The sequence below is a fragment of the Colobus angolensis genome, unplaced genomic scaffold (genome assembly GCF_000951035.1).
Source record: "Colobus angolensis palliatus isolate OR3802 unplaced genomic scaffold, Cang.pa_1.0 Scaffold156, whole genome shotgun sequence".
Taxonomy (NCBI): domain Eukaryota; kingdom Metazoa; phylum Chordata; class Mammalia; order Primates; family Cercopithecidae; genus Colobus; species Colobus angolensis.
In genome coordinates, this window is record NW_012114666.1 from 5430086 (window position 1) to 5446532 (window position 16447).

The 16447-nt window shown below is 45.6% G+C and overlaps 1 protein-coding gene across 2 annotated transcripts in view; it reads left to right on the forward strand.

Annotated features, from left to right (window-relative positions):
* Positions 1–10454, forward strand: part of ZNF217 (zinc finger protein 217) — a 16359-nt gene extending 5905 nt beyond the window's left edge. Inside the window, exons 3-5 of one of the 2 annotated variants that reach the window (XM_011936723.1) lie at positions 365–1918; positions 5718–5850; positions 8273–10454. In XM_011936723.1, coding sequence (XP_011792113.1) covers positions 365–1918; positions 5718–5827 — 1664 coding nt within the window. In that variant the 3' untranslated portion in view covers positions 5828–5850; positions 8273–10454. The remainder of the gene's footprint in view (positions 1–364; positions 1919–5717; positions 5851–8272) is intronic. The other variant, XM_011936722.1, reaches the window with a different exon arrangement.
* The last annotated feature ends 5993 nt before the right edge of the window (positions 10455–16447 follow it).

Genomic DNA, 16447 nt, shown 5'->3' on the forward strand with positions numbered 1-16447 from the left:
ACGCCATTCTCCTGCCTCAGCCTCCCGAGTAGCTGGGACTACAGGCGCCCGCCACCTCGCCCGGCTAAACCTTTTTGTACTTGTAGTTTGCTTCACTGTAAAAGTGGAATAATACCTATTTCCTTAGGGCTGTTAGGAAGATTAAATGAGTTAGAAGTGTTGCTGTTAACTACTGAAGATAGGTATTCACAATTGCAAATATTCATTACAGTAAGGGTGATAAAGAACTGATGAGAAATGCTGTGTGATAGCAGATAGAGAAAGCAAATGGAGGAAAGAAGCCTGTTTTCTCAGTAAATAGCCCTTTGCTCTATTTCAGTGCTTTTCGTACACTTCTATAATAAAGTGCCATTTCTTGCCTTAGGTGAAAAACCATACAAATGTGAATTTTGTGAATATGCTGCAGCCCAGAAGACATCTCTGAGGTATCACTTGGAGAGACATCACAAGGAGAAACAAACCGATGTTGCCGCTGAAGTCAAGAACGATGGTAAAAATCAGGACACTGAAGATGCACTATTAACCGCTGACAGTGCGCAAACCAAAAATTTGAAAAGATTTTTTGATGGTGCCAAAGATGTTACAGGCAGTCCACCTGCAAAGCAGCTTAAGGAGATGCCTTCTGTTTTTCAGAATGTTCTGGGCAGCGCTGAGCTCTCACCAGCACACAAAGATACTCAGGATTTCCATAAAAATGCAGCTGATGACAGTGCTGATAAAGTGAATAAAAACCCTACCCCTGCTTACCTGGACCTGTTAAAAAAGAGATCAGCAGTTGAAACTCAGGCAAATAACCTCATCTATAGAACCAAGGCGGATGTTACTCCTCCTCCGGACGGCAGTACCACCCATAACCTTGAAGTTAACCCCAAAGAAAAGCAAACGGAGACTGCAGCTGACTGCAGATACAGGCCAAGTGTGGATTGTCACGAAAAACCTTTAAATTTATCCCTGGGAGCTCTTCACAATTGCCCGGCAATTTCTTTGAGCAAAAGTTTAATTCCAAGTATCACCTGTCCATTTTGTACCTTCAAGACATTTTATCCAGAAGTTTTAATGATGCACCAGAGACTGGAGCATAAATACAATCCTGATGTTCATAAAAACTGTCGGAACAAGCCCTCGCTTAGAAGTCGACGTACCGGGTGCCCGCCAGCGTTGCTGGGAAAAGATGTGCCTCCCCTCTCTAGTTTCTGTAAACCCAAGCCGAAGTCTGCTTTCCCAGCGCAGTCCAAATCCCTGCCATCTGCGAAGGGGAAGCAGAGCCCTCCTGGGCCAGGCAAGGCCCCTCTGACTTCAGGGATAGACTCTAGCACTTTAGCCCCAAGTAACCTGAAGTCCCACAGACCACAGCAGAATGTGGGGGTCCAAGGGGCCGCCACCAGACAACAGCAATCTGAGATGTTTCCTAAAACCAGTGTTTCCCCTGCACCGGATAAGACAAAAAGACCTGAGACAAAATTGAAACCTCTCCCAGTAGCTCCTTCTCAGCCCACCCTCGGCAGCAGTAACATCAATGGTTCCATCGACTACCCTCCCAAGAACGACAGCCCGTGGGCACCTCCAGGAAGAGACTATTTCTGTAATCGGAGTGCCAGCACCACTGCAGCAGAATTTGGTGAACCCCTTCCAAAAAGACTGAAGTCCGCCATGGTTGCCCTTGATATTGACCAGCCTGGGGCCAATTACAGAAGAGGCTATGACCTTCCCAAGTACCACGTGGTCAGAGGCATCACCTCACTGTTACCGCAGGACTGCGGGTATCCGTCGCCAGCGCTGCCTCCCAAACCAAGGTTCCTGAGCTCCAGCGAGGTCGATTCTTCAAATGTGCTGACGGTTCAGAAGCCCTACGGTGGCTCCGGGCCGCTTTACACTTGTGTGCCTGCTAGTAGTCCAGCATCCAGCTCGACGTTAGAAGGTATTGCATGAGGGGTAGTGTGTTTAAATGGCACTGATGCCTACGGTGACTAACAGCTAATCCATGCATTCCCCATGGAGATGGTACCACTCCCAAGGGTCGAGGGTGGGCAGCACAGAGTTCTTGGGGGTCACGGAGAGAAGCATTCTTAGATACGGCAGTGGTTTGTGGTCCTCCAAAGCTTACTTAACTCTGTGGGTTGAACTCTCACCCTGAATATTCTTTTTAATTGTTCAGTCTTATTTTATTTTTAGAGAAAGGGTCTTGCTCCGTCATCCAGGTTGGAGTGCAGTGGTGTAATCATAGCTTACTGTACTCTGGAATTCTTGGGTTCAAGAGATCCTCCTGCCTCAGCTTCCCAAGTAGCTGAGACTGTATGTGCTGCTACCATGCACAGCTGATTGTTAAATTTTTTTTCGTAGAGATGGAGTTGCCCAGGCTGGTCTTGAACTCCTGGCCTCAGGTGATCCTCCTGTGTTGGCCTTCCAAGTATCTGAGACTACAGATGCACTCCACCACGCTTGGCTAACTGAAATTTATTTTTTTGTGAGACAGGGATTTGCTTTGTTGCCCAGGCTGGTCTGAAACCCCTGGCCTCGAGTGATCCTCCTGCCTCGGCCTCCCAGAATGCCAGGATTACAGGCGTGAGCCACCATACCCAGCCTTATTCTTGAGTAATTTTTCTTATTCATTTTATTTTTCTGTTGTGGGAGTGATCATGGAAACAGCGGGTGAGAACACTGGTCTATCTAGTCCATTCTTGTCTTGCTGTTGAAATTCCAGATGCAGCCAATTTAGGCCCCAGCTTGCCTCACTTCATCGCAGCCCTTTTTCTTCCTTTGCACATTTATGGCGTGCTCAGTAGTCACTGCCAATCCACCTGGAGTTGCGGGGTTTTTTTTGTTTTGTTCTGTTTTCTTGAGATGAGTTTCGCTCTTGTTGCCAAGGCTGGAGTGCAATGGCGTGATCTCGGCTCACTGCAACCTCCTCCTCCTGGGTTCAAGCGATTCTCCAGCCTCAGCCTCCTGAATAGCTGGGGTTATAGGTACGTGCCACCACGCCCGGCTAATTCTTATATTTTTAGTAGAGACAAGAGTTTCAGCATGTGGGCCAGGCTGGTCTTGAACTCCTGACCTCAGGCGATGCGCCGGCCTTGGCCTCCCAAAGTACTGGGATTACAGGTGTGAGTCACCACGCCCAGCCTGGGGGTTCTTCCTCAGGTGTTTTACCACTCCCTGCTGGCCTGTAAACTTCTTAAGAGCAGAAACCACGTTTTACATGTACACTTCAGATCACATGCTTCCCACACAGGGCAGAATCGGGGGGCGCCCAGTAAGTGGTCTTGTGAACCGTTAAGTGGTCTTGTGAACCGTTATGCTGTTAAATGTCGTCAGCCCTCCTTATCCTTGGGTTGTGCCTCAGTGGATTCAACCAGCTGTGGGACTGAAATATTTGAGGGGAAAATGGGATGGTTGCATCTGTACTGAACATCTGTGGATTTCCTTTTCTTGTCCGTATTACCTAGATAATACAGTGTGACAACTATTTACATAGCATTGACTTCATATTAGGTTTTATAAATAATGAAGGAGATGATTTTTTTGTGTGTTATGAGATGGAGTCTCGCTCTGTTGCCCAGGCTGGAGTGCAGTGGCATGATCTCAGTTCATTGCAGCCTCCACCTCCCGGGTTCAAGCAGTTCTCCTGCCTCAGCCTCCCAAGTAGTTTGGATACAGGCACCCGCCTGATTTTTGTATTTTTAGTAGAGACGGCATTTCGCCATGTTGGTCAGGCTGGGCTCGAACTCCTGACCTTAGGTGATCCACCCGTCTCACCTTCACAAAGTGCTGGGATTACAGGTATGAGCCACCATGCCCGGCAATGTAGAGATGATTTAAAGTATATGGGAGGGGCTGGATGTGGTGGCTCACGTCTGTAATCCCAACGCTTTGGGAGGCTGAGGTGGGCAGCTCGATTGAGGCCAGGAATTTGACCAGCCCAGCCAACACTGGCGAAAACCCGCCTCTACTAAAAATACAAAAATTGGCTGGGTGTGGTGGTGGGCACCTGTAATCTGAGCTGTTTGGGAGGCTTAGGCATGAGAGTTGTTTGGAGCCAGGGATGCAGAGGTTGCAGTGAGTAAGTCTAGATTGTGCCACTGCACTCCAGCGTGGGCTAAAGAGTGAGACTGTCTCAAAAAAAAAAAAAAAAGTATATGCGAGGATGTGCATAGGTTACACTCCAAATACTACAAATTAATAGTACTACAAGGCCGGGCGTGGTGGCTCACGCCTGTAATCCCAGGACTTTGGGAAGCGGCCTGACCAACATGGAGAGACCTCATCTCTGCTAACAATACAAAATTAGATGGATGTGGTGGCACATGCCTGTAATCCCAGCTACTCGGGAGGCTGAGGCAGGAGAATCACTTGAAACCCAGGAGGCGGAGGTTGCGGTGAGCTGAGATTGTGCCATTGCACTCCAGCCTGGGGGACAGAGCGAGACTCCATCTCAAAAAAAAAAAAAAATTGTACTATAAATACTATGAATACTGCAAATATGACACTTTTATATTCGGGTCCTGAGCATCCATGGATTTTGGTATCTGTTGGCAGTGGGGCAGGGGTGGGGGGGGGATGGTCCTGGAGCCAGTGCCCTTCAGATACTTAGAGACAACTGTATAAATTTAAAACCAGCCTTATTTCCCCCGTAGGTACATTGTTGACCTCATAGATGACTGGGGTTTTCCCCATGGAAACGTGTCCTGGTGGCGTCAGTACGTACAGGTGTCTGGCACATACCTGTGTGTGTAGAAAAGTAGCTCAGTGTCCCAGGGACATCTTCCCCTTGGCAAACTTGATCAAACCACAGCGGCTTCCATTATCAGACAGAGGCTCTACTGGTTTGTGCTCCCCAAGGAGACGGAATTAGTTTTACACATTTCAGTTTGTGTTAGTTTCGAACTGAGGCTTCTGGGTGGTGACAACACTCTATCAAGATTTGCTTGATGCTGATTGGTTCGGTAGAGATAGCAAATTAAAAAACAGTTGCTTTCACACACTTCAGTAGATTTTATAAAAATTGTGATGAAATAGTAATTTGTACTGCCTTTTGGTTAAAAAGGTTCGTTTTCCCCCCCGTGGTGCTTAAAATGGACGGGAATCAAAACTTTGTCCTGAAGCGGGAAAAGGCTCAGTGTGTTGCAAGTCAGATCCTCCTTTTTTTTCTCCCCCCCGCCCCCTCTTTGAGACAGGGTCACACTCTGTTGCCCAGGTTGGAGTGCAGTGGTGCAATCATGGCTCCCTGCAGCCTTGACCTCTGGGGCTCAGGCAATCCTTCCGTCCTTACGTCTCGGCCTCCTGAGTAGCTGGGACTAAAGGTGCATGCCACCATACCGAGCTACTTTTTTATTTTTAGTAGAGAAGAGGTCTCACCATGTTGCCCAGGCTGACAAATCCCCTTTTACATGATTAAAAAAAAAAGAAGCAACACTTTACATAGTTTGGTTCATGATGCATATAGGTTTCAAGTATTTTGTGATACCATTTTTTTCTGGCTTTTTAATTCTTTCTAGTGACAGACAATTTTAGTTTTAGTGACATCAACCACATGTGTGCTAACAAGTGTCATAAACACAATTCAGCTGTAACTGAAAACGCGCATGCCACTATGTGACTTATGTGTTGTGATTACATTATCAGTGTCGGGAATTTGGAAAATTGACTCCCTAACAACCTATACACATCTTACCTAATTGTTTGACCTTAACTCTAAAATTTTTTTTTTTTCCCCCAATCAGGAAAAAGGCCTGTGTCATATCAACACTTATCTAACAGCATGGTACAAAAGAGAAACTATGAGAATTTTATTGGGAATGCACATTATCGACCAAATGACAAAAAAACTTGATTCACTAATTTTGGGGAAAAAAGGTGAGCATATGTTTCAATTAAAAACACTGAATTGGCTGAGCGCGGTGGCCATTTGGGAGGTCAGGGCAGGCAGATCGCCTGAGGTCAAGCATTGGAGACCAGCTTGGCCAACATGGTGAAACCCCTGTCTGTACTAAAAATACACAAATGAGCCGGGTGTGGTGGCGGGTACCTGTAGTCCCAGCTACTCAGAAAGCTGAGGCAGGAGAACCGCTTGAACAACCCAGGAGGCGGAGGTTGCAGATTGCAGATTGCGCCACTGCGGTCTATCCTGGGTGACAGAGCAAGACTCTGTCTTAAAAAAAAGAGGGGGGTGGGGATTGAGTTTACTTGATTGGAAATAAGCAGTTAACTTGTCTAATATAGTGTAACAAAATTGTTTCTAAGTTTGATTTTGATTTTTTTAGGTGTTTAAAATTAGTCCTCAGGATCTTTGGATATTAGTGAAAATAATAGGAAAAACAGTCATGGTGACTGGAATTTACTGAACATTTACTTTGTGCTAGGCATTGAAATGAAGTGTTTTATAATCAAGATTTCATTTAATTCTGTTGCAGCAGAGGGCTTAGGTAAGGGATGAGCAAACTAGCTTTTCACCCATCATCATCAGTAAAGTTTTATTGGAACATGACCTTGCCCAGCTCTTAACATACGGTCTGTAGCTGCCTCCTTGCTGCAGCAGCAAAGTCGGGCAGCTGTGACAGACCATGTGGCCTGCAAAGCTGAAACTATTTACCGTCTGGCCCTTTACAGAAAAAGTTGGTGAGCTAGCATTAGGAGGTATTGTGCACGCTTTTCAGATGAGACCAAGGCGTGGATTATGCAGTTTGCTCAAAGCCTCCCTCCTGTCTGTGAGAGGCAGGAGCAGGAGCCTGGTTTTTGTCCTAGGTCTGCAAAGATCCAGGTTCTGTGCCCAGTGTTCTAGGTTAAGAGCTTGTTCAAAGACTTGGCAAGTCCTCATCTGTTGGAGGAGAACTGGGAAAGGAGCAAGTATGTGAGCATGCGGTTCACATGTGTATGGTCTGATTGTAGTGCACTCCCGTCCCATAAGGCTCAAGTAGTAGTATCAGAATTATATGTGTTGGTTTTGTAGTTAATTAGCTTGGGCAGAAGGTGTGATGTCTGTGTACAGGTTATACTATGACTCATTCAACAATAAGATTAAATGGAAAGCTTGGGGCTCACGCGCAGATTTAGTTATTTCTCAGATAACTCTTGTCCCGTAAAACCATCACTGTATATTCATTGAGCAGCCTCTTTACCGAGTGCCTACTGGCTGCTAGAATGCAAAGATGAAAAGATGCTCGTGGTCCAGGATGGAATTTCTGTCATTTTTTCACTGGGACTCACATGGGAACCGAGATGACATTCTCCCTGGGCAACATGAGCCTTATACAGTTCTGCAGCGTTTTCTCCTACTTAGGATAATAGATGAAGAACACGAGGGAGTAAAGCTTTGTCATCACAGGATTAAAATTCAGTCCAGTCTATATTAAAACATAAAAAATAACTTATGAATTATAAGGAGCAGATTTTAGTAGCAGGTTACTTGCAACATCCATTACGACTGATAAGTAGTAGCAAATGGCCATGCTCCTTTATCTGGAGCTGGTGTCTCTCCGGGAGCTCTGAGCTTCTCTGCTTGTGTTTCCTTCATCTGGAGAACTAACTGCCTGCCTGCATTGTGTTTGCTTTTCAACCTCTTCTTTCTGATCCTAAGGACCAGCTCACATACTGGTTTTGTTTGTTTGAGACAGGGTCTGGAGTGCAGTGGCGCGATCTTGGCTCACTGCAGCCTCAAACTCCTGGGCCCAAGCAGTCCTCCCACCGCAACCTCCTTAGTAGCTGGGATTTTCCTGTGCATGGCAATTGCCTTTTACTCAATTCTGATTCTTGGTTAAGTCATCTCAGTTAAATTACTAAAAGTAGCTCCAAAGTTTGCAGCATTATCTAATTAGTTATTCTCCTAATACTTTCATGGCAAAAGTTGAACTAAATAGAACCCAGGGTCGGGCGCAGTGGTTCATGCCTGTAATCCCAGCACTTTGGGAGGCCGAGGTGGGCGGATCACTTGAAGTCAGGTGTTCAAGACCAGCCTGGCCAACATGGTGAAACCTGTCTCTACTAAAAATACAAAAAACTTAGCCGGGTGTGGTGGCGCATGCCTGTAGTCCCAGCTGCCTTGGAGGCTGAGGCAGGAGAATTGCTTGAACCTGGGAGGTGGAGGTTGCAGTGAGCCAAGATTGTGCCGCTGCACTCCAGCCTGGGCGACAGAGCGAGACTCCATCTCAAAAACAGCAAACAGAACCCATTGCATTTCTATATCAATTTGGTTCTATTTATTATATTTTTTTAAAGAAATAATTTTCTAAACTGTATTCATTTTTGATCTTAATCATTTAAAAAATGTTTTTTTCCTTAGGTCTTGGTGGATGTCAGTGCTTACTCTCCATGAAATTAAATTTTACTTCATCCTTTGAGAAGCGAATGGTGAAAGCTACTGAAATAAGCTGTGATTGTACTGTACAGAAAACATATAAGGAATCTGCAAGGAACACTACAGTTTTGTAAAGTTGTTCTGTTAACTTTTGTACCAAATAGCAATAAAAACTAGTTGGAACAGTTGGAACCTACATACATGGGGACTGGAAATCTCTATTTTGTCCCTGAATATTTTTTTTAGAATCGACCAAATAAGAAGTGGAATTTCTGCATACTTGAGCGCTGCTGAAAAGAAATCATTTGGGTGGGGTGGGGTGGGATGGGGGAAAAGTATATAATGCTTGCACCTCAGGTAAAAATCTGTAAATATCTTAAGTTGTAAACCTGCTTGTTTAAATACTGTGTGTATTCCTTTTCTCTAATACAGCTCATCACTTGGAGCAGTTTCTGCTATTGTGCTCTTTCATTTAAAATGTATTTTTTTTTTAAACTGTCAATGATTTTGTATTATGTTGAATCCTCCGAAATCTATTGTCTTAAAATTGTTAATGGAAGTATTGACCCTCTATGATACACGTGCTGCAGATATTGAGTCAGCCATTTGGAAGTTGGCAGCATTTTATTGCAACTTTCAGCATCTCAGCTGGGGAAGACGCCTTCTTCCTCGCCTCTCCAGATTGTCCTGGAACCTCCACAATCCTTGACTGAGGGGCTTGGGATGGCTTGTAGGATTTTTAAGAGAGTGTGTCTACAGAGAAGCATTTTCCCTGTAGGGCAGCCACACATTGTGTAAACATAAGAAACTGTATGTGTAGTTATTTATATTTGTATCAAATTAATCACTTTCGTTGGAAGATTCAGTGTGGGGGGGGTGCCTAAATTAGTATATAAAACCAAAAATGGTAAATTATACCTGTGAATTGCAGATATTGGGGAACAGTTTTAAGGGAAATTCTTGGGGAAACATTTTAGGTTTGTATTTGGTAGTCTTCATGTATCTGGCATTTGGGTGAACTGTGGACATTAACTAGAGTTGATTATAAACACATTGATTCTGAATAAGGAACTGCTGGCCGAGCCTCCTGGGAGTCTAGAAAGAGAAAATCTGTTTCTAGACCTCAGTTATCTTCCCATTTTTGGTTATGAAGCAGTAGTATTTTTCTCAGTGCGCATGCAATTTGGGTTTTAGAGAAGATGGCCACCAGCTGGCTTCCTAGATATTTTAAACTTCTGTTCTTTAATGTGCTGTCCATGATTATTAGTACATGGGCGTAGTGATCACAAAATATTTTATTAAGAAACTTTTTCAAAAATAAATTTGCACTGTTCATTTTTCTGGCCTCGCTGTTCTCCATAGAGCAAGGGTAAAGTCCTAGAAGATTTTTTTTTTTCTTTTTAAATTATGCAACGTAAGATGTCCTCCTTGATAGAAGTCTTAGCTCCTGTGTGACAAGGGAGAAGTAATTTGAGATCAGTCTGCTGGCATTGCAATGAAGTGCTTTGTATCAGGAAAGTGTACACTATTGACCTTTTTTCCTGTTCACAAGCTGAGCCATATGTACATAATCTAGATTTTGTTTTCATAGTTTTGCACTTTTATAGCCTATTTTTGAAGATTAACACATTTGCAAGATGATTGACTCAATCTTTGCCTAATCCAATGAGTGTTACAGAGAGCTTGCTGTGACTAGAACCATAAATCTTAAAAGGGGGTCTGTGATAATAGAGGGCTGGAATTTAAACCTGTATTTAAAAAAAAGAAATCACCAAATCTATTTGAAAACAAGTCAATTTGTGTTATGCTGGAATTTTCTGGGCTTTCAGATTTCTCTCTTTAACCACATTTCTGAATGTATGAAAATACCAATTATTTTCCTACAGCCCTTTGTACTTCAAAATATGTTTTTGTGTCCATCAGTATTAACTATTGGTATACTACTGGTTTTATGTGTTTTTTTTTCTTTGAGACAACAGTACATATAATAGAGGTACAATTCGTTGGATTTTGTTTATGTATTTATTTCATTCCAGTTTGATTTATTTTAATTGTTGATACATAAGTTGTCAAACAGTAGACATTACTTGTTTTATTTATGATATATTTCAGCTTAAAGTTATGTTATTATATGTGGAAGTGTAAATATAGATTTGGTGTTTTGCAATCTTGAGTTTTAGTGTTTATTGTGTTTCTGGTTTCTCATTTTGTTTTATTTAACTTTAGTTTTCTTTCTTTTTCTTTCTTTCCTTCTTTCCTTCCTTCCTTCTTTCCTTCCTTCCTTTCCTTCCTTCCTTCCTTCCTTTCCTTCCTTCCTTCCTTCCTTCTTTCCTTCCTTCTTTCCTTCTTTCCTTCCTTCCTTCTTTTCGTCTTTCCTTCTTTCTTTCAATGTGCTCTCACTCTTTCACCCAGGCTGAAGTGCAGTGGTGCAATCACAGCTCACTGCAGCCTTGAACCCCTGGGCTCAACTGATCCTGCAGCTCTCAGCCTCCCGGGTATCAAGACATCATACCTGGCTTGTAAACTCAATCTGAAGGCAGCACGTGACTCAGCGTGTAATCCCAGCACTTCGGAAGGCCAAGGCAGGTGGATCACTTGAAACCAAGAGTTTGAGACCAGCCTGGCCAACATGGTGAAACCCCATCTCTACTAAAAAATACAAAAATTAGGTGGGTGTGGTGGTAAACACCTGTGGTCCTAGTTACAGGAGGCTAAAGCATGAGAAATCGCTTGAACCTGGGAGGCAAAGGTTGCAGTGAGCTGAAATTGCGCCAGTGCACTCCAGCCTGGGCGACAAGAGCGAGACTCCATCTCAAAAACAAAAACACTTGTTTTTTTGGAGATAGGGTCTTTGTTGCCCAGGCTGGAATGCACTGGCACGATCTTGCCTTGCTGCCACCTCTGCCTCCTGGATTCAAGAGATCCTGCCTCAGCTTCCAAAGTAGCTGGGATTACAGCCATGCGCCACCACACCCCGCTAATTTTTGTATTTTTAGTAGAGACGGGTTTTGCCATGTTGGTCAGGCTGGCCTTGAACTCCTGACCTCAGGTGATCCGCCCACTTCGGCCTCCCAAAGTGCTGGGATTACAGGCATGAGCCACTGCGCCCGCCCAAGCTCACAAGTCTTTTTTTTTTTTTTTTTTTTTTTTTTGAGACGGAGTCTTGCTCTGTCGCCCGGGCTGGGGTGCAGTGGCCAGATCTCAGCTCACTGCAACCTCCGCCTCCCGGGTTCACGCCATTCTCCTGCCTCAGCCTCCCGAGTAGCTGGGACTACAGGCGCCCGCCACCTCGCCCGGCTAGTTTTTTGTATTTTTTAGTAGAGACGGGGTTTCACCGTGTTAGCCAGGATGGTCTCGATCTCCTGACCTCGTGATCCGCCCGTCTCGGCCTCCCAAAGTGCTGGGATTACAGGCTTGAGCCACCGCGCCCGGCCGCTCACAAGTCTTTATACACTTGATATATTGAGAGCATGTGGTCATCATTCTGGTGCCTCGAGTCTCTTGATTTTGATCAGTGGGAGTTCCAAGTTGGCCCAGTGTTTGCAGAACAACAGTCTGAAGGCTGCTTAACTTTCTGTTATCTGTAATCCCAGCACTTTGGGAGGCTGAGGTGGGCCGATCACCTGCGGTCATGTGTTTCAGACCAGCCTGGCCAACATGGTGAAACCCCATCTCTACTAAAATACAAAAATTAACCCGGTGTGGTTGCTGGTGCCTGTAATCCCAGCTACTGGGGAGGCTGAGACAGGACAGTTGCTTGAACCCAGGAGGCAGAGGTTGCAGTGAGCCGAGATTGCACCACTGCACTCCAGCCTGAGCGACAGAGCGAGACTCTGTCTCTAAAAACAGACAGAACCCCCAAAACAAAACCCAAGATGTTCCAAATCCCACCTGTACTGACGCACACCTGGGAACTTGTTTATCGGAGGATCCCGGGTTCTTTTTATGGGAAGCGGTAATCGGTGATTTGGGCGCAAGGGGTGCGTATTCCTACCTGGGTGGTTGTGCTCCTGGCCTTTTTAATGTAGGGGAAAAAAATATGATCAGAAAGGAAACCTCAGTGAATTATACTGCCATTTTGTTTTAGAGTTTTCTTTGTTTTTTGATTTTCTGAAAAGCTGGGTTACCTGGCTTTAACCTGTATATAACAGTGTCAATGTTATTACTCATAGCACTGCCCAGTGAACTTTTCAGATTTCTTTTTTTTTTTTTTTTTGAGACAGTCTCACTGTGTCTCCCTGGCTGGAGTGCAGTGACAAGCTCCACCTTCCGGGTTCACACCGTTCTCCTGCCTCAGCCTCCTGAGTAATCGGAACTACAGGTGCCCGCCACCACACCTGGATAATTTTTTGTATTTTTAGTAGAGATGGGGTTTCACCCTGTTAGCCAGGATCGTCTCGATCTCTTGAACTTGTGATCCACCTGCCTTGGCCTCCCAAAGTGCTGAAATTACAGGCGTGAGCCACTGTGCCCGGCCTCAGATTTCTTTTTATAGTTCTGTTTGCCTATAGTTTTCAAGTTGTCCCTGACTGGCAAAATCGTGGAGAAATTGTTGGAAATGCAAATTACTATGTTTGCCCTAGACATGCTCCGTCAGGAACAGTGGGGCCCAGCAATCAAGCCCTCCAGTGTACACTGGTCTCTACTGGGCAGATTCCACTCAAGGAATACCGAGTGGGCATCACTGAGCCTGTTGAAACTGTGTGTGGCTATGCCAAGCCCTTCACACGCAGAATCATCATTTTCCATCTTTAGACACTGCTGTGCTCTTTTTCATGTTTTGTTATGCAAAACATTTACATAGTTTAAAAGTCAAAATTAGAAAACCAGGTGTATTCAGAGAGGTCTAGCTTTTCATGCTTTCACCCTGTTCTTTTGCAACCTTTTTTTTTTTTTTTGAGACGGAGCCTTGGTCTGTCGCCCAGGCTGGAGTGCAGTGGCGCGATCTCGGCTCACTGCAAGCTCCGCCTCGCGGGTTCGCGCCATTCTCCTGCCTCAGCCTCCCGAGTAGCTGGCACCACAGGTGGCCGCCACGCCCGGCTAATTTTTTGTATTTTTACTAGAGACGGGGTTTCACTGTGTTCGCCAGGATGGTCTCTGTCTCTTGACCTCATGATCCGCCCGCCTTGGCCTCCCAGAGTGCTGGGATTACAGGCGTGAGCCACCGCGCCCAGCCTAAAGTAACCATTTTTTTAAATTATCATTTTTTTTTTTTCCTGTGAACGAGTCTTGCTCTGTAGCCCAGGCTGGAGTGCATTGGCACGATCCCGGCTTACTGCAACTTCCCCCTCCCGGGCTCAAGCAATTCTCCCGCCTCAGCCTCCCGAGTAGCTGGGATTATAGGCACATGCCACCAAGCCCGGCTAAGTTTTGTATTTTTAGTAGAGACAGCGTTTCACCATATTGGTCAGGCTGGTCTTGAACTCCTGAGCTTAGGTGATCCACCTGCCTCAGCCTCCCAAAGTGCTAGGATTACAGGCGTGAGCCACTGCGCCCAGCCTAAAAATTAGTTTTTGATTTATCTTTCCATTATTTCTTTTTGAAAACAGAGGCATATTTGCAGGTCTATTTCTGCAAATAGGTCTATATCTCCCTTTTTTTTTTTTTTTTTTTTTTTTTTTTTTTGAGACGGAGTCTTGCTCTGTCGCCCAGGCTGGAGTGCAGTGGCGCGATCTCGGCTCACTGCAAGCTCCGCCTCCCGGGTTCACGCCATTCTCCTGCCTCAGCCTCCCAAGTAGCTGGGACTACAGGCGCCTGCCACCTCGCCCGGCTAGTTTTTTTTTGTATTTTTAGTAGAGACGGGGTTTCACTGTGTTAGCCAGGATGGTCTCGATCTCCTGACATCGTGATCCGCCCACCTCGGCCTCCCAAAGTGCTGGGATTACAGGCTTGAGCCACCGCGCCCGGCCTTATATCTCCCTTTCTTATATAAAAAATAGTTTACAGTCCACACTAGCACAGGCTGATTTTAGCACTGTTTCATTGTTTTCCTGGAGAATGAAACAGCACACACACAGTCAGGAAAAGTCAAATGCTGAAAAAATTTTGTTTTAAAAAAGAACACGGTTTTCTGCTGAACATCAAATGACTCGAAGAAATCTACTTTGGAGAGGCTGAAGTTGGTGGTCTTTTCTCTACCTGCTTTTATTTCTCAGTACATCCTTACTGAGCTTTCACTAAGTACCAGGCACTCAAGGCTAGTACTGGTTGGGTGCCAGGGACATGTGTCTCATGAACCAGGTAGCGTTTCCTACCCTCCTGGAGCTGTCTTTGTGGGGTTGCTGGGGGTGGAAGATATATTGAAAACAGGTCATCATGGCTGGGCGCGGTGGCTCGTGCCTGTAATCCCAGCACTTTGGGAGACCCAGGTGGGTGGATCACTTGAGGTCAGGAGTTCCAAACCAGCCTGGCCAACATGGCAAAACCCTGTCTCTACTAAAAGTACAAAAATTAGTCGGGTGTTGTGGTGGGCGCCTGTAATCCCAGCTACTTGGGAGGCTGAGACACAAGAATTGCTTGAACCTGGTGGGTGGAGGGTGGAGGTTGCAGAGTGCCACTGCACTCCAGCCTGGGTGACATAGCAAGACTCAAAAAAAAAAAGAAAAGAAAAGAAAAGTGGGAGGGGAGGGGAGTTCAACAGACCAGTTACAGCCCTGCTGTAGTAGTGGCTGGGGAGGAAATCAGCAGGAGACTAAGAATAATTAGGAGAAGCCACGAGAGCTGGGTGGTCAGGAGAGGTCCTAACAGGTCCTAGAGGATGAAAGGATGTGGCCATGTAATTAATGCCTTAGTAAAGGATCTTGACGGGCGCGGTGACTCAAGCCTGTAATCCCAGCACTTTGGGAGCCTGAGGCGGGCGGATCACGAGGTCAGTAGATCGAGACCACGGTGAAACCCCGTCTCTACTAAAAATACAAAAAATTAGCCGGGCGTGGTGGCGGGCGCCTGTAGTCCCAGCTACTCGGGAGGCTGAGGCAGGAGAATGGCGTGAACCCGGGAGGCGGAGCTTGCAGTGAGCTGAGATCGCGCCACAGCACTCCAGCCTGGGTGACAGAGCAAGACTCTGTCTCAAAAAAGAAAAAAAGAAATCTTTTTGTTTTTCCTTTCATTATTTGTTTTTGTTGTTTGTTTTTGAGACGGAGTCCCGCTCTGTTGCCCAGGCTGGAGTACAGTGTTGCTATCTCGGCTCACTGCAGCCTCCACTTCCCGGGTTCAAGCAATTGTCCTTTTTTTTTTTTTTGAGACAGTGTCTCACTCTGTCACCTAGGCTGGGGAGGTCATGGCTCACTGCAGCCTCGACCTCCTGGGCTCAAGTGATCCTCCTGCCTCGGCCTCCCAAAGTGCTGAGATTACAGGTGCGAGCCACTGCGCCCAGCCTAGGGCACCCTTTAAGAAAGCACAGGGCTTGACTCAGGTCAGAAAGAGCTGCATGGATTTGAAGACCTGAATGGAGACCAGCGTGGCTACAGAGCAGAGGTCTTAACCTTGGTATTATTAACATTTTGGGACCAGATAATTCTTTGTGTTGGGTGCAGGGAGCTGTCCTGGGCATCACAGGATGTTTAGCCGCATCTCTGGCCTCTACCCAGTAGATGCCAGTAGCAGCCCCTCCCCAGTGGTGACAACTAAAGATGTCATCAGGCAACCCAATGTCCTTGGGTGTGCAAAATGTCCCTGCTGAAGGACTGACCTGGATAAGTTTGGAGAAATTTGGAGAATGCCACATTAAAGCTCGGTAGGGATTTGGGCTTTTTGTTTTGTTTTTTGGGGGGTTGGTTTAAGTACAGTGGCAGCCTTTGAATGTATCTGGGCAGACGGTGGGATCAGATTTCTGTTTTAGGATTACTCTGGATACTGTAGAGAAATCTGGAGGGCCAGAGTGGAGCTAAATATCCTAATTCCTTAGTACTTAATTACCGGAGATAAACAGAAACCAGAAAAATCATGGATATTGCTTTTGTGCATTCAAGCCATCTTTTTCTACACAGTTTCTCCTATAACTTAAATTCAAAATGGGTGGGGTGTGGTGGCTCACGCCTGTAATCCCAGCACTTTGGGAGGCTGAGGTGGGCGGATCACTTGAGGTCAGGAGATCAAGACTAGCCTGGCGAACATGGTGAAACCCTGTCTCTACTAAAAATACAAAAAATTAGCTGGGCG